This window comes from Hyperoodon ampullatus (genome assembly GCF_949752795.1).
Source record: "Hyperoodon ampullatus genome assembly, chromosome: 16".
Classification (NCBI taxonomy): domain Eukaryota; kingdom Metazoa; phylum Chordata; class Mammalia; order Artiodactyla; family Ziphiidae; genus Hyperoodon; species Hyperoodon ampullatus.
The window spans coordinates 15151982-15174989 of record NC_136929.1 but is presented as its reverse complement, the minus strand read 5'-3'; the positions used below and the strand labels follow the sequence as shown (position 1 = coordinate 15174989).

At 40.0% G+C, this 23008-nt stretch overlaps 1 protein-coding gene across 3 annotated transcripts in view; it reads right to left on the bottom strand.

Annotated features, from left to right (window-relative positions):
* Window positions 1–5185: 5185 nt before the first annotated feature.
* The window catches only part of LOC307065002 (ATP-binding cassette sub-family C member 4), a gene marked incomplete at both ends in the record, with an annotated part of 215197 nt that continues 197374 nt past the window's right edge, over window positions 5186–23008 (bottom strand). For all 3 annotated transcript variants that reach the window (XM_079721739.1, XM_079721737.1, XM_079721738.1), the window contains 2 exons: window positions 5186–5293; window positions 17084–17218. In XM_079721739.1, coding sequence (XP_079577865.1) covers window positions 5186–5293; window positions 17084–17218 — 243 coding nt within the window. The remainder of the gene's footprint in view (window positions 5294–17083; window positions 17219–23008) is intronic.

The following is a 23008-nucleotide window of genomic DNA, read 5'->3' as shown; positions in this document are numbered from 1 at the left end:
ACGAAGGAATCGGGAACCGGGCTCAGGCTGGCGGCCGTGGTCTGCTGCCTCGCGCACCCACCTGCAGCCGGCCGCTGAACAAATACAGCGAGGATCCCCCAAACCTGCTCCGCAGAGATCCCTACCGTCCACTCGCTTCCAGACAGAGCCCGGGGGGCACCCAGCCCCGAGACACAGGACTCGGTCCCTGGGCTGGTTGTCATGTGGGCCAGAAAAGAGGAGAAGGTGGATTCGTGCCTCCTCGCCGTCCACAGGGCCTCTGCCTTGCTGAACGTGTGTCCACTTAAGGGAAGATCTCTCTGGAATGGTATTTTAGTGCCACACAGGTGATTATCAGACAGGTGTGAATAGTTTACCAAGAAAGAAACATTTCTCCCTTAAATGCCTCCCTGTGCAGATTCAAAGCAGACAAAAGCCTCACATTAGCATAGGTGGTGCAAGCCACCTGTTCAAATAACTCAGGCAAATAGTGAAAAACAGCCTTGGAAAGAAGAAAAGAACTCAAAACCAGTGCAAATACTTGAACACAAGTCGAAGGATTAAGCTTCATCAACAGTAATAGGCAAGGAGCTGGAGAGGTGTTTCCCGTTTGAAACACAAATTTGTAGGAGTTATTTTTAGCAGCCTATTTGATTCCATCAGATGGCCAGATAGCAGCTTTCTTAGCCTCGTCAAAATAAAAATACAGGAGGAAAATCCAGTCTGCTCTAATCCAGCAAGCATTTATGTTTGGAAATCCTGATTTCAGGTAATGGGTGAGCAGATAGGATTCTGTTCACAAAACAGCTAGGCACTGGAGAGGCTGCATCTCTTATTGCTGTTACGGCCTCTTACATCCCAAGAAAACAAAACATGATTTCGTCAGCATTAATTTTCAATATTTTTGAAATGCTATTTTTACATTTGTTTCCTGGCGTAAGAGAAAAGCAGGGGAAGGATTGGGGAACGCTACAGGAAAGGAGCCAAGAGAAACTTGACTTGGGGAGAGTGGGTGGGAGATCAAAGGTGGAAGAGCTGGTAGGGGAGGACCAGGGCCCGCAGTGTGGGAACAGAGCCCATTGATGCATCAGGATGTGGGCAAAGAAGGGACCAGACTGCCCTTAGACCAGGGCAAGAGGCCTCTGCCCCGAGCCTCACACTTTAGGGGATGCTTGATAAGATTTCAATTTTCTTAAGTTTACTGAGGCTTGATTTGTGACCCAAGATATGATCTATCCTGGAGAATGTTCCGTGTACACTTAAGATGAAAGTGTAATCTGCTGTTTTTGGATGGAGTGTCCTATAAATATCAATTCAATCTATCTGGTCTATTGTGTCATTGAAAGCTTGTGTTTCCGTATTAATTTTCTGTATGATCCGTCCATTGGTGTAAGTGAGGTGCTAAAGTCCCCCCACTATTATTGTGTTACTGTCGACTTCCTCTTTTATAGCAGCTAGCATCTGTCTTATGTATTGAGGTGCTCCTATGTGGCGTGCATATATATTTATAATTGCTAGATCTTCTTGGATTGATCCCTTGATCACTATGTAGTGTTCTTCCTTGTCTATTGTAACATTCTTTAAAGTCTACTTTATCTGATATGAGAATTGCTACTCGAGATTTCTTTTGATTTCCATTTGCATGGAATATCTTTTTCCATCCCCTTACTTTCAGTTTGTATGTGTCCCTAGGTCTGAAGTGGGTCTCTTGTAGACAGCGTATATACAGGTCTTGCTTCTGTATCCATTCAGTGAGCCTGTGTCTTTTGGTTGGAGCATTTAATCCATACATATTTAAGGTAATTATCAATATGTATGTTCCTATGACCATTTTCTTAATTGTTTTGGGTTTGTTTTTGTAGGGCCTCTTCTTCTCTTGTGTTTCCCACTTAGAGAAGTTCCTTTAGCATTTGTTGTAGAGCTGGTTTGGTGGTGCTGAATTCTCTTAGCTTTTGCTTGTCTGTAAAGCTTTTGATTTCTCCATCAAATCTGAATGAGATCCTTGCTGGGTAGAGTAATCTTGAGCTTGAGACCTTGAGCTCTCTTGTACCAAGAGCTTCGTATGAGGCCATTTGTGACGGGCCAGAAGACCTTGCACAGCCTCATATTTTAAGAACTCAGCAGAAATAACTCCCCGGATGCAGATTATTCTCCTTTAGATGACTGGCCCACTGCGTTTGAACGAGATTCTAAAACAAAACTGAGGCTGTGAAGTTTCTTTTTAGTTAACTCAATTGTGAAGTATGACATGCAACAGAGAAGTGCTGAAAATAAACGAAGAGCCCAAGGAATGCCCATCTAACCTTCCCAAAACCCTCCAACAAGAGAATATCGTAAGCACCTCAGAAGCTACCCTTTTATTTCTCCCAATTACCAACACCTTCTAACTCCCCAAAGTGAAGTACTGACTCTGAACTCTATGATTTGATCGTAACTATGTTCAAACTTAGTATAAAGGGAATCATAAATATTCTTTGGGGTCAGGCTTAAGTTTGTGATGCACCCATGTTGTTGATGTTCAACTGCTTTCATTGCTGGGGGATATTCTATTAGATCACAGTCCACTTTCCTTCTGCAGTTGATGTGCATTTGGATTAGGTCCAGTTTGCGGCCACTAGGAATTAGGAACATCCTTGAGCACATGTATATGTTTGGAGCAGGATTAACAGATCACAGGGTGTGCATTTTGAGTAAATGCTGTCAAACTGTTTTCCAAAGGCTTTTTTTCAATATACACTTTTTCACACACAGAGTAGTGCACAAGAGTTCCCACTACTCCGTCAGCACTCAGCTCCTGGTCTCAACCATTTTAACTTTAGCTGTTCTTCTCAGTGTTTAGCAGTATCTCGTTGTGGTTTTAATTTGCATTTCCTTGGTAACTAATGAGACTGAGCACTTTTCCAGTTATTGGCCATTTGGATATTCTCTTTTGTGAAGTGCTTATTTGAGTCTCTTGTCCATTTCTCTAACTGGGCTTTCTGTGTTTTTCTTAATGAGTTTTAGGAGTTAGGAGTTCTTTATTTTCTATGGTACTGGTTCTCAGACTTCAGAGTGCACCAGAATCATCCTTAGGCCTTGTTAAGACAGACAACTGGTCCCTACCACCAGTGTTTCTGATTCAGTAGATATGGGGTGAGACACAAGAAAGTGCATTACTAACAAGTTCCCAGGTGATGCTGATACTGCTGGCCTAGTGACCACACTGTGACAACACATGTCCTACAGGTGTTTTAAATGTAGCAGCAACAGATGTTTCTTGTTAGTTTAGGGCAAAAAACCCCCCCAAAACTTCAACAATTGACTACCTGGTTCAAGCTTGGGACATAAGCTAATACTTTCCCTTTATGGAAGGGGTACGACTGGGATTACTTCAGTAGCAACTGTTTAAATCTGTCTGACACCCTCCTCTCTGCATAGAGTATCGGGTTTACCTGCTTAGCCAAGAAACCAGTTGATAATAGATATTTTATTATCTCAGGGAAACTCAATGGCTTTCAACAGCAAGGACATGAGTCAGTTATACCGCTAAAAACAAAAATACAGATCTCTGGAGATGAAACCATTTATTTCAATTGAATTGTGTTTCATTAAAAAACTCTACAATGACATTAAAAAAGAAATAAAATAGAAACATATTTAACTGCCTTTAAAGACCAAATAAACACATATATATTTCAAATATTTCCACTGTTTTAACAAACCTCAATATTATCCTTGTTGTCATGTCAGGCTCCTGAAATAAGAACCATGACTACTACACAATTTACTGGACTAAACATTAACCATATTATTTCTAAATACAAACTGCACTCAGTGTATTTTGGTAGGTTGCTGAGTATGTGGTTTTTAAGGCTTAATTCTATGAGACGTCTGTTTCTCTCTGTTAAAGAATCCAAAAACCGGCTATCAGAAGGCATATACGTGTGTGTGTGTGTGTGTGTGTGTGTGTGTGTGTGTATATATAAAAATATATAAACATATATTCCATTTGAGGGCGGTTATGCCTTATTCTGAGAGTACACGTAAAACCAGGACAGTAAAAACTTTAGTAACTTGAACACACCACATCATAGCCACCACCATCAAGAAAAGCTAAGGACCCATAGTTCACACAAAGTACAGCAGGCCCTAGGAAGTATTGTGGTTTGTTGATCTCCTAATCAGAAAGAGCTAAACCAAGTACAGCTAGTGGTCAGAAGCAAACTAACCTAGGCGGGCTCAGGAAAGTGAACCTTCTTGATGCCTCCTGAGAACATACTGTATAAATACAGTCAATGTATGCAACGTCTTTCTGTTTTTCTCACCAAGTCAGGAGAGCCCATGCATGTGATTTAGAAAGGATTTCAATGACGGGCAAAGCAAAATCCTCATGTCAGCAGAGGGTCAACCGTCAACTGACGGTCAATTGAGGGTCAATTACAGTTAGCAGCACGGCCTTTTTGAAAATATCACCAAGCTGAGTCTAAAACTGCAACAGATATCATGTAGGAGCCACGAAATCTAGAAGACGATCAAGGATAACACGTGTCCATCATTATCAAATCCCCTAGAAGGGCTCCTATTTTCTGAAAGCATTTTCTCTTCCATTTCTTTTAGAAAATATAATTAAATACTGACCTTCTGTATTTTAACCATTTATCTTTTTTGGGGGGGGCCTCTCCTACTATAGTGCCACTTAAACTAAAGTGTATTTTTTTGTTTTTCCTATTAGTTTTTTCTGTACTAGTTTAGCCAGAGGTTTTGGGCAGGGAATAGTGGATCCTACTTATGTTAAAGAAAGTGGTAAGGCAAAATGATAACTTCCACAGTCTTCAAGTAAACAGAAGCCCTGATATAACTGGAAAGTAATATGTAATTTGGGGGGGCCAGTAAAAAACATCTATGACAACTTTGTCTTATACCGTAGAAAATGTGCTTTGGCTCTGGAGTCTCTTTAAGGCACAAAACCTGGTAAACAGCTTTTATTGGTGGCCTGTACCTCTGATTTAGATAAGACAAAAAATACTATAACGTATAAATAACAACAATAAATCATTTTGGTAGAGCTTGAAATCATTGGGTGAAGTGGAGGAAAAAAATTCAAATAGACTAACAACTTGTATGTAAATATTTGTTGCTGGTGTGAAAAAAAAAGTAAAATGTAGTTTACACAGTGCAAAGACTATTGAAAAAATGTCTTTGGAATAGACTTGACCTCATGGTAGAATCACAGTGCTGTCTCAAAAATTGTCAAGGCTGAGGGCTGTCCATTGGAAGCGTTCATAACCACATGCCCATTGTGAGTAATTTCTGGATAATTCCTTTTGAAGTACACCTGAAAAAAAAAAAGACAGGTATAAAAACATGTTTAAAAGTTTTAAAGTCCTCCTCCCTAAAGCAACGCATTTCTTTTCTTTTTTAAAAAATTTATTTATTTATTTATTTTGGGCTGCATTGGGTCTTCTTTGCTGCTCGCGGACTTTCTCTAGCTGCGGTGTGCGGGGGCTACTCTTTGTTGTGGTGCGTGGGCTTCTCACTGCGGTGGCTTCTCTTGTTGCGGAGCATGGGCTCTAGGTGTGTGGGCTTCAGTAGTTGTGGCCTTGGGCTCAGTAGTTGTGGCTCGTGGGCTCTAGAGCACAGGCTCAGTAGTTGTGGCACACAGACTTAGTTGCTCTGTGGCATGTGGGATCTTCCTGGACCAGGGCTCAAACCCCTGTCCCCTGGATTGCCAGGCGGATTCTTAACCACTGCGCCGCCGGGGAAGCCCCAAGCAGCGCATTTCTATGTCCACTTTTCATGTGAAGCAATCCCATCACTAGTGGAGGAACAATTGAAAAAACCAGGGACGTATTGATTCTGTGGAGGAAGTAGCCCCATTAAAACCCTCAGTGGGGCTGGGCCTAATGCCAAACAACCTGTAGATCCACTTGAGTTCTGATCATTCTGATTCACAGATAATGCTTTATCACTACATTAAACTGATAAGTGAAATCATTTTACTGACTCAAAGCCTGGCGATAAATTAAAAACAGGGTGACAAAGAGGCTGGGAAATCTAGCGTCTGCATGAGGGTTTCTCATTTTCACACAGAAAATGAGCACAATAGATTTGGATGTTAATATCAGGTTGCAATCCCTATATTTTATAAACTCTGATGACAAGCATTGAAACGCTGGCGTATATGTATGAAATATCCTGGCATTTAATTTGTGCGGCAAAGCAGTTATAGGGCCTATAGAAATGTGATTTGTGGATAGTGGGATATAAGAATGAAAAGAGAATCAGAAGCTTTAACAATGACTCAACCAAGCAACTTCTCTAAAATGGAAGATGATACCAAATAATAGGACAGGTCTTTGCCAAGCCTTTGAGTTCTTGAATTCTACCAATTTCTAGCTGAACTGGAAGAGATACAGGTTTTCTGATAAATGTATAATCAGAACACAATGGAAATGAAATGCTGTCAAGATTCTCTGTTCCACAATCATCAGTTTTTAGTAGCTGTATCGTATCTCAGTTCCTTGACAGATGCACAGAACAAAATGAAATAATGTCAAGACTTGTGAGCTCTTATCTCTAAATGTGTTTGGGTGAAAAAGGACTTCAAAAGTAATTTCTTTTTCCTCCAAAGAAGAATGTGAAAAGTTTTGTTTGAGTCTTTAAAACAGAAAATGTACCATCTATCTGAGGCTTGCTCGTGTCATGTGCTAGGGTGCTTACGTCATACGAGCTCAGATCTATTTTACAAAACCTGACTCCAAGTACATTTGTGAGTGCTGTCCACAAAGTTATCATGAGAGATAGTGGACGTCACATATGAAATGGAAAAGCTCTGAGACACCTACCTTCATATTATGTGTACTTTCTTTTTCTCTTATTACTACCCCCAAAACAGCACTACATATGAAATGCTGTATATTAAAATGTCACTTAAAAGGAGAAAAACAAGAATTTCTCCAAGAATGCTTGGATCCCACTGGATGAAATTCGAGGTTATTTCCATTATAATGATAATGCAAGGATTTAAAAATAAATCTTTTGGGGGGGGGCTAATCGCATTTCATCCCCCTCCTCAATTTTTTTTTAAATAGCCATACTTGTGAGGTTATGTATTTATATACTCTGTTAGTGAAAGTAAAAATAGCCAGAAGAACAGAAGGGAATTCATTTCATTTCCTACTGCTTGACAGCCACCCCTCCCCCACCGACCTGGTTCCTTTCTCCATACCCCTTTCTCAATGTAATTTTTTATTAAAAATTTTTTATTAGTAGCAATATTTAACCAAAATGGTCTTCATTTCATGGTCTGAAATACTTGGAACTGAATAATGAAAATGAGCTTCCTGTGTATAAAATCCTTGATTTGACCTTTCTTTTCCTCATCTGTTGCCATGGTGTAGACCACACTCTGGCTGACAGCACAAGTGAGAGAAGGCATTTTTTTTCACAGGGCGGGTTATGAAGGGAGTTGAGATGACTGAACGCTTGTTAGCAGAGTCCTTGTGGATGGGTTGAGCCTGGAGAGGCCCAAACTCACCTCTCTCTCCTGGGACCACTGCTGACCTTGGAAAAATCACTTAAGCTCTCCCTGCACCAGCTGCCTCATTTGTGAAACGAGACAATGACTTACCTCATAGGAACTAATTGATGGCTACAAACTGCAGGTTGAAAACACGCTGAGCTAAGTGTTGGGTGTGATTATGATGCTGCTCAGAGAAGTGGCCCCTTAAGTCCACAGAAAGCAGCAGCATCACCCAGCTTAAATGATGAAAACAAAACATCTAGGAGGCCCTTTTGTGAATCTTTTGATTTTTATCTCTACAGAAGCGCAGGGTCGCAATTACTACACATTTTATTCAGTAAATATAGTAACCCGGGAGGCAGAAAATAGTTAAAAGGTTACTAACACTTTCTAACTTGTGACTTTGAGAAGTTCCTTAGGCCCTTCTGCCTCAGTTTCTCGATCTGAGGGATAATACTACCAGCTCAGAATGGTTTTAATGAGGATTAAAAGAGACAATGCCAAAAAAGTTCAAATTCTGGCCAAGCAGAACATAAGACCAGTGAGTGCTGGGTTTGAGCCTTTTCCTGTCCTTTGGGTTTAGTTCATTATAGTTCCTCCAATGTAGGTTGCAACTAAGTTTAGTATTTAAACTCCAACTTGTAAACAAAGCCACCATGATGGAATTAGATCTTAGTAAAAGCAACAGAGCAATAAACGCTCCCCTGCACGGATTAAGGCCAGCAATCGATGGTTCAATATACGTAGAATTATGGTTCAAGAATCTGTCCATTTATTCTCCCTGAACTGCACGGCCCTAGTTCAATCCCAGTAACCCTCAAACTCCTCATCTTTAAAGCAGGTCTAACTTTGGGGACATACTGACACAGGTATATTATCAAAGTTAAAGAGTGCTGGAGAGTTAGAGATGATTTCTCCTTTTAACTTAACGGAATATTGGATTTGTTTCTCCCCTTATCCTCTCAGAAATCACTCTCAACAGCAAGGATAGTGGGAGATTAAAAAGTAAACCCAGGGCTTCCCTGGTGGCACAGTGGTTGAGAATCTGCCTGCCAATGCAGGGGACACAGGTTCGTGCCCCGGTCCGGGAAGATCCCACATGCTGCAGAGTGGCTGGGCCCGTGAGCCATGGCTGCTGAGCCTGAATGTCCGGAGCCTGTGCTCTGCAATGGGAGAGGCCACAACAGTGAGAGGCCCACGTACCGCAAAAAAAAAAAAAAAAAAAAAAAAAGTAAGCCCAATATTTGATGAAATCAGGAATCATTTGAAATCACAACTGACAAAATATCTAGATGGACTGCCTTATGCAACTGGATCCAACGGGCTGTAGCAAGACAGAGAGAAAGTACCTAAAGAGAGCAGATCTCAGCAATCATGGGAGAGCACAGTTCTCCAACTAACTGGCAAATTCTAAGGTGTCCATGAGGAATCATATAGAATCACCATCTTTGCCTAAAGCATGTACACTGGTAAGGTCCTAGGACAAGAGAGATTCTGAAATGCAAGCAGCATTGTAACTGCCCATCTCTGTAGGCTAGGGAGGAGTACAGGCTTAATGAATATGTATTATCAATTTCTCTCTCTCTTACACACACACACACACACACACTCACACAACACTCACTCTCACTCACTCACTGTCTTTCTCTGGATCATGGGGAATGCTTCTATGTTAAGCAGAGGGAATTCTCTTTAGTCTGAAATGATGTGCTAGCCACAACTATCTAGCAAATATATGGTCTTAAAAAAACGAAATTAAAAAGTGAGTAGCAGGAATAATAATAAATAAAAAAGTAATACAGAATTTGTAAAACAGACCAACAAAAAATTAGGAAAAGTAACAGGATAAGCACATGATGGATGAAAGAAATAATCACTGAACAGATGAAAATTATGAAAAAAATAATATTACATATTTAAAGAAAATGTAGTACAATAATCAACCCGTGGAGGCAGAGATCTGAGAGTACAGGAAAACATGACACAGCAACAAAAGATGAAACATGAGTTGACAGATGCCAAAGTGAAAAGGAAGATAAAAATGAAAACATCAAAGAAATGACAGCTCTGAAGGCTGCACAAAGATTAGTCACTACCAAACAAACAATGAGACATGGAGGATAGAACTGAGAAAGCAAGTCTAATAATTATAAATTAATAAAAATTTTAAAAAGATTAAGGAGATAATAGCTTTATGAAACAAAGGACAATATATACATTATAGATATTTGTAAAGAGAATGCAATCAACTAAAACAAATTCAAAGGTATAATTCAAATAAACTCCCTAAAATAAAAGACTAGAAGCTAGTGACCAAGAGTCTGTGATGTTCTAGGAAAAACAAATGACTTTCAAAACAGAAAAAGAATCCTCTGAGTATCCAGGAAAGATCAAGTTATGTCTAATGTGGCCTTAGACTCCTACACGTGAATAAACAATGCTGGAAGACCCTATAGCAAAGATTACAACACAATCAGTGAAAGGACGTGTGATCCAAGAATATTATAACGAGAAATATAAACTGGTGATGTAGCAGAAAAATATTTCATACAGGTGACCCTTGAGCAACGTAGGGGTTAGGGACCCTCCACATAGTTGAAAATCCAAGTATAACTTTACAGTTGCTCCTTCATATTCACAGTTTCACATCATGCATTCAACCAACTGCAGATCATGTAGTATTACAGTACATATTTACTGGAAAAAAAACATATAAGTGGACTCCTGCAATTCAAATCCCTGTTGTTCAAGGGTCAACTCTATAGACAGTAAGTTGGGGATTCTTAACTCCAATGACCCTCTTTTATGATGGTATAGAGATTTGTTTTCAACCTTTCATTTGTACTGCCACCCACAATAGTAAATACACTTAACTTTACTTTGAGTCTCAGTACAGATTCACAATCTGTATCTATATTTATCTATCCTGAAAGGAGTTTCATGAAATATTTACTATTACTATGAAAGATACATTGCTCCTTTTCTTCTATTCCATTCGTTTCTATTTCATTTCTTAAAGCATGCTGGTCATGACTGATTAAACGGATTTCTCAGCCCTACTAGTGAATCAAACCCCTAAGGTGTAAAAACACAATACCAGAGGCAAATTTTAGCCAACTAAGAGATGGAAAAAGTATCATTTAATACAAGTAAGTAAAATAATAGAGGTTTACGGATTTTTAAAGATATGAAGATAAACAGTAGAAGGAAAAAATTAAAATCTGATGGGAGAAGGGGGAGAGAGAAGATATGACATCATTGTTCATAATGGGGAGCCAAAAATAAGAAATAAAGTATTCTTAGAGGAAATGAAAGGAACATACATAAAACAATGAGCAAAGAAACACAAATTACAGGCTAAAAAAAAATTAAAAAAAAAGAGCACTAAAAACTGACAGTATAACACGGCTGAACTAAGATAAAACGTAACTATAATCTCAATAAATGTAAATGGCCTAAACTCATATATTTGGGGGGGGTGCCTCACATGCTAAGATTAAATCTCAGAGCTAAACCTAACTACATGCCATTGCAAGAGACGTAACTGTAATCTGCTATTAAAAGATAATCGGAGGAATCCCCTGGTGGTCCAGTGGTAGAGAATCCATCTTGCAATGCAGGGGACACCAGTTCGATCCCTGGTCACACAACTAAGCCTGCGTGCCACAACTACAGAGCCCATGCACCACAACTACAGAGCCCATGCACTCTGGAGCCCACACGTCACAACTAGAGAGAAGCCTGCACACACACCACAATGAAGCGAAGAGCCCACGTGTCACAGTACAAGATCCCGCATGCCACAACTAACACCCAATGTAGCCAATAAATAAATAAATATTAAAGAAAAAAAGACTATCAAAGAGTGGGACTTCCCTAGTGGTCCAGAGGAGGTTAAGACTGCGCTTCCACTGAAGGGGGAATGGATTTAATCCTTGTTCAGGGAACTAAGATCCCACATGCCCCACAGCATGGCCAAAACAAAAACAAAAACAGACAGTCAAAGACATACCAGGGAAATGAAAACAAGGTGAAAAGGGGGACTCAATTTAATTATGAACCATATTGGATTTAGGGCCAAGACCATTAAATGAATCAATGAAAGGCACTTTAAAATAGTAGAAAATATAATTCATACTGATAACAAAAGTCAAGAATATATTTGTGCACTGAAAAAAATCATATCATCAAAAGTATAACAACCAAAGAAAGCAGGAAGTACAAAGTGAAACTTGGTAGCATGAGACTAATTCACCTAGTCCAAGTTACATTAAACGGACCAAAATAAATAAGGATAGAGAAGAACTAAATAATGTAATTAAATAGATCTAATTAAAAATGAAGCTCTATAACTTAAACAGACAATAGCCCATCTTTTTAAATACCCACAGAACACTCACAAAAATTGCCTATTTACCAGAACACACAAGAAGTATTAAGAAATATTGTTTCTTGGAGGAAACAGGACAGACAACAGTTTTTGATCATAAGGTACTGAGACTGATGAGGAAAACAGAAACAAATAAACATAAAAAAACTCCAACGCCCAGGAAGTTTTAAAGATATCCTTCTCAAATAATTTGTGGACCAAAGAGGAAATGAAAACGAAAATCGCAGAATCTATACAAAAAACTGAACTATGATGAAAGCACTACACACCAGAACCTATAGGATATATCTAAAACAGTATTCAGAGAAAAGTTCACAGCCTTGAAATATTTATATTAATAAATAAGAAAAAATAAAAACAAATGCATTCAGGAAGTAAGCAACAATAAAATAAACCAAAGAAAGATAATAGAAGGTGATAAATTATAAAAAAGAATACAAATAGTAAGTGAACTAGAGAGCTCCTCTTGTGGGGAAATAAACACAAAACTGTAACAATTAATTAGAAGGGAAAATGAGGAGCAGGGAATGGAGAAAGCATAAGTACGATGTAGCCATTAAACAGAATGAGATAACTATGCACATAGATATAATATTCAATGAAAAAAGTAAGGAAGAGTTATCGTTTGTGCTTAAAAATAGGAAGGCCACATCGGCACAAATTATTACTGAAGCACAGAACGTGTCAAGAGAATAGTCAAAGATGGTGCTGGAGCTCCACCCCGGGGGAGGAGCTGTGTAATGACAGGAATGGTAAAGTGACTTAAATTTCATTTATAAAATTCTAAAACCTATTCTAAAAAAGTAAAGTTTCTGAATTTTGTAGCATTGGACACATCATTTCTTTAAGAACTGATTATTAAAAATAAAATTTAATTATTTAGAGTCTCTAATGCTACTTAGAAGAACTGTGGGTACATTTTCTTATTGGGAGATAAGGGTTGAATCTATAGCGCGAAAAAAAAATGATGCCACTTTTATCTTATAAAATGCTCAATATTCACAAAGCACTCTCTCATCTGATTCTTGTAATAAGTGCAAAGGAGCCGGGCAGTGCTGCAATCCCTGCACTACAGGTGAGGACCCTGAGGCTCAGAGACCTTGGGCAACATAAGAGGTCACGAGGTTGCTAAGTGCCTCCCTCACTATTCAAACCAGTCCAGGGTCCTAGATCTAGGATGTTAGGATTTCATAATTTTGGGGTTGTATCTGGTGATAAAACGAATAGATAAAATGAAACCTCTGTTACACACTGGCAACAAAGTTCAAAAAAGCCTCAATCAGGTCTGCTTCATCACAGAAGAAAATGAATGATAGGCATTTATCCTTTGTTATGGGACGAATTGTGTCCCCTCCAATTTTTTTTTTTTTTTTTTTTGCCTGTGTTGGGTCTTTGTTGCTGCACGTGGGCTTTCTCTACTTGTGGCGAGTGGGGGCTACTCTTAGTTGCAGTGCACGGGCTTCTCATTGCGGTGGCTTCTCTTGTTGCAGAGCACGGGCTCTAGGCGTTCGGGCTTCAGTAGCTGCGGCACGTGGGCTCAGCAGCTGTGGCGCACGGGCTTAGTTGCTCCCCGGCATGTGGGATCTTCCCAGACCAGGGCTCGAACACGTGTCCCCTGCATCGGCAGGTGGATTCTTAACCACGGTGCCACCAGGGAAGCTCCCCCCTCCAATTTTATATGTTCAAGTCCTAAACCCACCAGTTGTTCAGAATGTGACTGTATTTGGAGATAGGGTCTTTATAAAGGTGATTCAGTTAAAATGAAGTCATATAAGTGGCCCCTAATCTACTATGACTGGAGTCCTTATAAGAAGAGGCGATTAGGACACAGGCACACACAGATGAAAGATCACGTTTCTTTCTTTTTTCTCTTTCAAAGAGAAAAAAATGGCATCTACAAGCCAAGGAGAGAGGCCTCAGAGAAATCAATCCTGCCTATACCTTGACCTCAGACTTCCAGTCTCCGGGGCTGTGAGAAAATCAGTTTCTGTTAAGGTGCCTACTCTGTGGTACTTTGTATGGCAGCCCTAGCAAACTAATGTACCCTTCAGCTTTATGTATCTGAAAGGTACTTTCTCTATTTCATGGATCATCTAAAAGGGTCAATCAGACAGTGACTCAGCTTGCGTGCACCATTTTCAGAGAATCAACTACGTAGTCAAGAAAACATGACTTGGATGCACATTTTCCCAGATGTTGAGTTTTCTTTTCAAATGAATGAATTCGGTTAAGAGTGAAAAGCTTGTTGACTTAGGCTAATCCTCCCAGTGTTAAAGCTCTGAATGATGCTCTGAATGATATCTGATGTGTGCACATTTTAAAAATTGACAATCTGACAGCTTGTTCTCCTAAGAGGATCAAGCATATGTAGAAATAATGTCAAGAAGGTACTCAACTGAGATGAGAATCAGGATATGTTATTCTGTTACGTCTTTCCGAAGAAGTGACCTGAGCCAGTGGCAGGACTGAAATCCAAGAGTGATGTTCTGTCTCCCTGTGAACTTGGGTGACTGGCCCCGCCTTGGCTACCACATCAAAGGAGCAGTGTTCTCAGGCTCCACACAGAGCAGAGTGCCTAGGGTGGAACTCAGCCTCCCCCACCAAGTCACCCCCTGCGCTCCCTGGACCAGCTCTGTGACCTTAGGTGAGCCCTGGACCCAGTCTCCTCATCCATGACGGGGTATAAAATGGACCGTGATGAGGATTAAGTGCAATCATACATGCGAGAAGCATGTAAAATGAAGCATAAAGAACTACACAATTGTAACTTACCACTGATATTGTTTAAGTACATGCAGGATTACTAGACCAGGAATCACAAGATATCTAATTCTATGACCTATGTTTATTTTTCTATGTATGTTACACTTGATTTAAAACATTTATTGGAGGAAAAGATTTCTAATCCTGTGTCTGCTGCACAGTAGCATTATCACTACTTGTATATATATGGATACTTCCTTCTAAGGGGGGCTTTAGCTTCCTTACCTGTAAAATTAGGGTGTTGAACTTATGTTATGTACCTACCTAAAATGCTGTGATCTATTTCTCATTGCTCAATGTTTGATAATATATAATCATTACATATTTTTTAAGCGGAGACTTTTGACTCATACGTGAGGACACGTGTCTGATGTGAAATGCCTAAGGTCAAAGAAAAAAAGGGTTTGTGAGATTCCTGGCTGTTCTGTGACTAGGTTATATAGGGAATCCCAAATAATTATTGGATGTTAGGAGGGAAGCTCTGACTGGGAGACACTCTAGCAGATGAAAGCGCTCCGTGAATTTCATGCATTAAAAAATACAGGGCTCCAAGTGCAACTTCTCTATATTTACATTCAATATAAGTACTTATGAAAAGTTCAGAATACAATCTTCCTTGATCCCTGAACTCTTCAGCCAGCTCTGTGACCCAGCACAATTTCCTACATTATGAACAGTGGAAGGTACTGCTCTTCATTTCTAAGGCCGAAGAATGAGATAAAACAATGACAGAGAATTCAGGCCACAATTCAGATAAATGTTTCATATAGAATTAGATACTGGGACATGTTTTCTTTTCCTTTTTTTTGTTTTGTTTTGTTTGTTTGTTTGCTTGTTTAGGTTGTGGCACATGGGATCTTCGTTGTGGCATGCACCCTAGGCTTCTTAGTTGTGGCATTCGGACTTCTTAGTTGCAGCATGCCTGTGGGATCTAGTTCCCCAACCAGGGATCAAACCTGGTCGGCCCCTGCAGGCCGTTCCCAGGCCCCCTGCATTGGGAACGCAGAGTCTTACCCACTGGACCACCAGGGAAGTCCTGTAACTGGCAATTGTTGAATACAGTATTCTGGATATGCCTATGATGTCAAATTGGTTAATTGATTATTCAGATCTTCTGTATCCTGACTTAGTTTTCTTCTTGCTCTATTAATATGATAGAAAGTTGTTTTAATACCTCCCACTGATTGTGGATTTTTCTATTTCCCCTTGTGGCTTTATCCATTTTTGCCATTCTTTTTAAAAAAATAAGCTATTTTACTATTTTGAAGTCTTATAATGGGAGCATACAAATTTCTAATTCTATCTCTTGTTGGTAACATTATGGGACGTTTTCTTTAAGAGATATTTTAAATACTGAAAGAGTAATTTTATTCAACTTACAAGTGAAAATCTGGGAAATGCAGAAAAGTATAAAGAAGGAAAAATGCACCCATAATTTAACACCCGGAGGTAAAGTTTTGACGGAAAGCCTCACGACATACATTCCGAGGCCTCAACCCACCCCAACCCGCCCATCGAAAAGGGCAAGAACAGCAGACTTTCCTTCTCGCCCTCTATCCTTCCATCAGTCCCACTCCTATCTTATTCCAGAGAGAATTACAGCTGGCTGCATGACAGTGGCTAAGTCCCTTACCAGACCTCAGTTACCACATTTGTACTATGAGATACTACCACCTCACCTTTGTTAGAAAGATACCACATGACCTGAATGCTACTCATCGAGCACCTTTCTCACACCATGTACAGTGCTTAGTGCTTCCACACACCTCATCTGTGAAAATGCTTTGTAAACCTTCAAGCGCCATTCAGTCTACAGTGTTAGGGTTACTGTGAATTCTTGATTTGTCCTGATGACAATTTCATCTTCTAGAAAGAAGAGGAAGCATATGGAGGCAACCAGACCTAATTCTAAACAAAGAAGAATTAGGGAGAAAGTGACAGTATCATGTAGGAGTTTTCTTTACAGTTAGAAGCCAGAAGAGACCTACACCTTTCCCTGGTAGATCTTTCTAGACCCAATTCATAACATCCCACTCCAATTCTTCTTCTCAAACTCTCAAATTTTCTGGATGTTCCCTGACAGCATTTGCATCATAAATGTGCTAAGCACCAATCGTAAGAATGTAAAGGGTCTGCAGAATGAGTGTTCTGTGCTCTATGAGATCTGACTCCAGAGTCCAAACATGTGGAAGCTCCAGTCCGAAATCTCTCCCTCTCCTCCCACACGTGAGCGCACACACGTCCTGCATCCCGCCCCCGCTGGTTCTGCAGATTCTCAGCAGACATGTCCTCCCCCTGCAATGTACTCTTAAGGTGCAGTCATGAAGCTTTGTCTCTGGAGGCTTATAATTGAAAAGGGCAGAGTGCTTGTTACCAGACCCCTGGTGCCAGTTCCTGAGGAGTGAACCCTGGAGACGAACCTTAATTACAACTCCCCGCAGCGGGCTCACCTGTTTTGCTATTTCAGTGACGGCAGCGGCCTCAGCCTTGCCCAGTTGTTGCACCATCTTGTAAAATAGGCTGTCTCTATTTTGTAGCAAAACATATGGCTCATCATATTCTTTCAGTCTCCCTGAATCCAAAACCTGTTAATCAGCAGAAAGAAGCCCATTAGCACACAATGTTTTGCAGTAACATATTATAACTCAGACAATATTTCCAAAAGGGGTAAGACAGTGAGAATAGAATCTATTTGGGTGGTAGGCCTGGCTGGTGTTTAAACGTTTGATTACCCCGTTTTACTAGGCAGACAAAGGCCTAACCCGACCTTTTATTATTATAATGTTATAGGAAGAAAATGAAAGTTTTAGACTATGATTAGGGGCACTCAGCAGTATGTGGCATTTTATATTCTGCCCAGGGCATTTGGGGTTGTTATCATTAGTTAGTGCTTTTAGCTCTCAGACTCTTGAGCTTTGAGGGCTATTTATACAGATATACAGAGCTGGGAAATTTCTTGATTCAAGGAAATCAAACTCAATTTAGCAAAAAATTAGGGTGATGTCATAGAATCTGATGGCAAAGAGCAAATGAACTCCCGAGTTGGTTTCACAGAATCTGAGCAATTTTGGGGACACAAAGTAAATGCTTCCAGAATTTCCTTAGGGCCCTGGAATATTTCAGCTAAGTGGGGATAGAATCTTCTGCCAGAGAGGTTGAGGTGCTTCTTGAAGTTAGCTTTGGTAGTAGTTTATCCTCCTGAGAGTGAAAAGCTGGCAGTAAGAGCTGCTACCTAAACAGCTTTAGCAGAATCGCTCTGCACAGAAGAAAATCTCTAGAAATCCAATTTTCTCTTTGGATAAGTCTAAAGAAGCAATTAAGAAATTGAGCTCCAAATTCCAGCGATCAAGACCTGCACAGCACATGGGGGCAGCCCAATCTGAATTACCGAGGATCTGAATCTGTTTTCACAAATTATCTTTCCTTGCTTCTTGTTCTTTCTTCAGCTGCCTTCCTTTCACCCATTTTATTGCTCATTAATATGTCCACTAATTGGAAACTGAAAGGAAGAGGAAAGGGCTCTTAACTCTGCCTTTCTACTTATTAGTGGCTTTGGTTAATGGTTTCAGAGGGAAAAAAAGAATCTGAAATAATTGGCCCAAATGACATACCTAGGAAAACAGGTTTGATGTTAAGTGGTACTTAGTTCTTCATTTAGATCATATTTAGAGTAAATGTATCTTGAGAGAATACGATGAAACTCTAAGCAGGACACAGGCTGTTCTTCCACATCTAGGTATTAACAGTTAATTTGGTCCCAGGGTATTCAATCGGAAACATTTATTAACTCTCATATAGGCCGTTTTCCTGTTAAACTTTTACTGCTAAGAATCACTGCTAACAGCAGCTCTCTCAAAAGAGTTTAAGAATAACTGAATCTGTTACATCCACATAATTATTAAAATGTCGTATAATTTGGCCTGCCAATTTAGATGCCCTGAATGTGTAATTTTACTTATGCGTAGCATTATAGAGCATAACCATTCCTCCTGACGGTGAAGAAGAAAAAAATGCAATTTTAAAACATAGGTCTCTCTCATGCCAAAGACAAAGTAAATAATTATATCAAATAACTTCATACAACAAAGAATTTTACATTCTTCAAAAGCAACAACTTTTAAAAATCACCACTTCAGAGTTGGTGGAAATGAGTTCTCTGACTATAAAGGTTTTATATATTTTTTAGGGGAAGTATTATTAATATTTGGTCCTTGTCCAACTTTCTACTTTATTTACTAAAATTTGAACGAATAGCAAATCTTTTCATTTTCTTTCATATTGTCTAAAATACATGATTCCACCGAGATGAGTAGTTCTCAGGATTGACTAATATCTAAGAAAGGCAAAGCCAGAAAAATATTAACACTCTCAAAAAACAACAGGATTAACAATATAAATGGCAGAAACATCTATTTTGACCCTTATAAGCATTAGCAACGTAATGACTATGCATAAGGACAGTTTTCAAATTTTTTTTGTTGGGAGTGACAAATAGTTTCTGGTTTTCATTCATCTGGGAAAACATTACTAAAAAGAGGTCTGAGTTAAGGAAGAAAGGCAAAGAATATTAAACCGTAAGACTGTCTATAAACAGAAGAGGTGGAATCCAAGTTTCCTGGCCCTGGTGTTGGTTCTTCATCATCCATTTCCTAAGAATTCTCTAACTGCAGACACTGAAAACGTTGAACACAGGCAACAATATTGTTAGAGCAATTGCAGATTTTCACATGCTTCCTTTGCTCACACTTCTAGGGAGAATCCACAGTGATATGAAGACTGGAGTGTGCAGGGACTGGAGGGAAAAGCTGTGCTATTGGCTGCAAAGAAAACAGGTCACAAGCAACCAGCTCATCCTAAAAACTACAAGAAGAAGCCTTTAATGTAGAGATAGTTGTTGAGTCTTAGGAGGAAGAGGATTTCTGATTTGTCTGTCTTGCTCCATTGTTTTGTGGCAACAGAGAAAGTAAGGAAGATTCCATTAGCTGTCATTATGACTCCATCATGTTTAATAAACTTAAAATTGAAAGAACATCTTTGCAAAATAGAATTTTTAGCCTGACACATTAATGGTGCTTAATGAACCCAAACTGGGTAAATCCATTTGGAGAGCCAACACATAAACATAGCTATTAATTAGGTCACAGTTGTTTCCCAACAAACCTTTTGCTTAATTTACTCACAGTAAACAAAACCATATCCATCCGACTTTGTGCAGAAGTATTCACCAGTGCAACAAAATGTAATTATTACACCTTAAGCACTTGTAATTACATGACTTTATGGTGATAACTCTGTTGGTTAGGCCCTTCATTAGCATCTGTCACTTCCCCAGCCACTCCCCGAGGCTGGCCGCCCACCCTCTGGAACATTAGGATTTGCAGCAGACTGACTTGTCTTTATGCCCTTAAAGCTTTAGGAACAGACAATCACTTGCTTTCTGAAAAGGAAACAGGAAGAGGCATCCCTTGCAGATTTTGGGGGTTCAGTTCTGGAACACCACAAAGATATGAATATCACAATAAATTGGTTCACAGGAATTTTCTGGTTTCCCAGGGCATACAGAAGTTATGTTTATACTACATGGTAGCCTATCAAGTGTACAACAGCATTATGACTGAGAAAACAATATACACACCTTAATTTAAAAATACTTTATTGCTAAAAAAACGCTAACCATCATCTGAGCCTTCAGCAAGTCGTAGTAGTAACATCAGAGATCACTGATCACAGATCACCATAACAAATGTAATGATAGTGAAAATAGTGATTGTGAAATAGTGCTGAGAATTACCAAAATGTGACACAGAGACATGGAGTGAGCACATGTGTTGGAAAAATGGCACCGATAGACTTTCTTGCCTTAGGGTTGCCACAGACCATGTGCTTCACAGATGCTGTAAACAATGCAACACCTGAGAAGCACAATTAAACAAGGTATGCCCATATTTCTAAATCAAGCAAGCAAAAAAAAATTGCCACAAAAATCAAAGGTGTGGGAAAGAACATTATTTATGAGATTTTTGCAAAATTGAAAGCCAACTGGTAATCAGAAGCTCCAGAACAACATAAAAGGTTTACGCCTAGGGTGGATGGGACCACAGAGAACAATTCCCCAGCTCTGAAGCTAGGGGATGCACGTCTCTCGAGTCCCCTGAGGTCTAAGGAGTCAGCAACTGCAACCAGCTTGGACCAAGATGTAAACAAGTGGCCATGTTTACATTTCCTGGTGGGACCTCCCTGCAACATCACCGACGACCTTGACCAGGGAGCCCTAAGCTGAAGGTCTCCCAACACCGGGAGTGCAAAGGGCAGCTCCACGGTGAAGGGCAAGGTCCACCGCAGAAAACAATGTTGGTCATCACAAAGGTGACAGGTTCCGCAGAGAACCCTTGCATTTCCCTTCTCCCAATGGACTCCGTCTTCCCCATTCACTCGGATGATCAGGCCAGAAACCAGCAGCGACTCCTCTCTCTTCCCTCAGATCCCACGTTCAATCCATCACACAGTTCACTTGGCTCCATTTTGTCGTCTATCCCAAATCCAACCATCTCACCATTTCCACTGCTACCACCTTAGTCTAAGCCACCAATATTAAAAGAGAGGGCAAAATTATAAGGGAGAGTGAAAACCGCATTTGGAGAACTGAAAGACCATCAATGTGGTTTTAGCTCTAAAGGAAAGAGCAGAGTGAGACAAAACTAGAAAGGTGGGGAGGGGCCGAGCTGTAAACCACTTTGTAAACCATGTTAAGGATTTGTTCAGAAAAACGGAGACAAATTTGAGATTACAGAAATTTACCAGAATATACTGGTCCATAAAGCATTAAACAAATGGACATATTTTGATAACGGCAACAAAACTGATTGGCTAAGGTGATACAGATGTTCACACCTGTGGATCAAGTGCTGATGGATAAGATTTAGGAGTGACCAGCTGACATGTCTGCAAATTCTGTCCCTTCTCACTGCTTCTTTAACCCATCATATATTCCACGGTGACAGTATTTCTAATAATTAGAGAATAAAAGAAACCAGCTACCATAAATGCTGTAATACCAAAACCCAAAAATTAATCTCCAGGTTACATTTAGGAGCAATGATTAAATTCAGTGGATCCCCCAACTGAACTGGATGGAGATCAAGCCACCATTCTGCTGCTGCCTCGAAATACTGACAAAGGGCTTGAAATAGGTAAACTACACAGCATCGTTCATTTCTTGTGGAAGAAAGATGCTTTGAGGGACAGTCTGGAAAATACAGTGCTGAGACATGAGACCAACAAATCGAAAAGTAAAGAACAGAAATAAAAGGATACTTTTCCAATTAGCATTCAAGAACACAAAATGAGGGACTAAGGATGATCCATGCTAAACAACGTTCCTGGTTTCTAAGTGTCATTGTCCTACAATCTTGGAATGTCACCTGGTCCCGCACAGAAGACTGCCAGTGGGGCCTGCTTCCTACTGTGATGTCCTAGTCCAGATGACCAGACACACTGCTTGGAGCCCAGAGCAGCCCTTTGGTTGGGGATGCCCCACTCCTGTCGTCTGCCTCCCCAGAGCTCACTCCTGTGCATGTCCAGCTCGGGGAAGTGAGGCTAATGGCGCTGCTTCAGCGCTGACAAACTGGTCAGTTCCCCCACTGAGGATCCCACCTGGCAATGCACGTGAAGTAGCATGGGAGGTGATATTCCAGAAACCGCCCAAGAAGTCAAAAGACACACCTCCATTATCATGGACACAAGGGACTTTGGGTATTACTGATCGTATATTACTATCACCTGTTTAGTATGGACCATCAACATCACTAGTTAACTGCATCTGTTGCCTCTTATGAATTGTGCAGGCTTTCTTTATCTGTTTACTTCATCACTAATCAAGATCACTGGATATAGTGGTACCTTGTGACAACAGTTATCATCTGTAAGATGAGTAAAACCAGCTCATTGCCACAGGCTGGGGGTTAGCCTGAAAATAACTTGCATTCTTTTGGGCTTCTTTGCAGTCAAAGGTTTTTCCTTTGAGGGATGATTATCTTATCATTTTATAAAGCCACACCCTAAGATATATTGACACTCAACAAGCAACAGAGGGAAAGGACAAAGAGAGAGAAAGGAAGAAGAGAGAGAAAAGTAAAAGAGGGAGGAAGGAAGGAAATAAAGCTACATAAATAAACATTAAATTACTAAGAAAGACAGAGCCAATCAAATCTGGAAGGAAGATACTAGACAGATATACAGAGACCAAAGCTTGGAGTCGGCTATGTGTGCAGTGCCTAGATCTATTGTGAAAGAGACTTGCTAGTTAGGTCTGCAGATCTGTCCTAGATAGTTGCTTCCTAACATTACTTACACAGTGTTCACTTTCATTTTCCCAT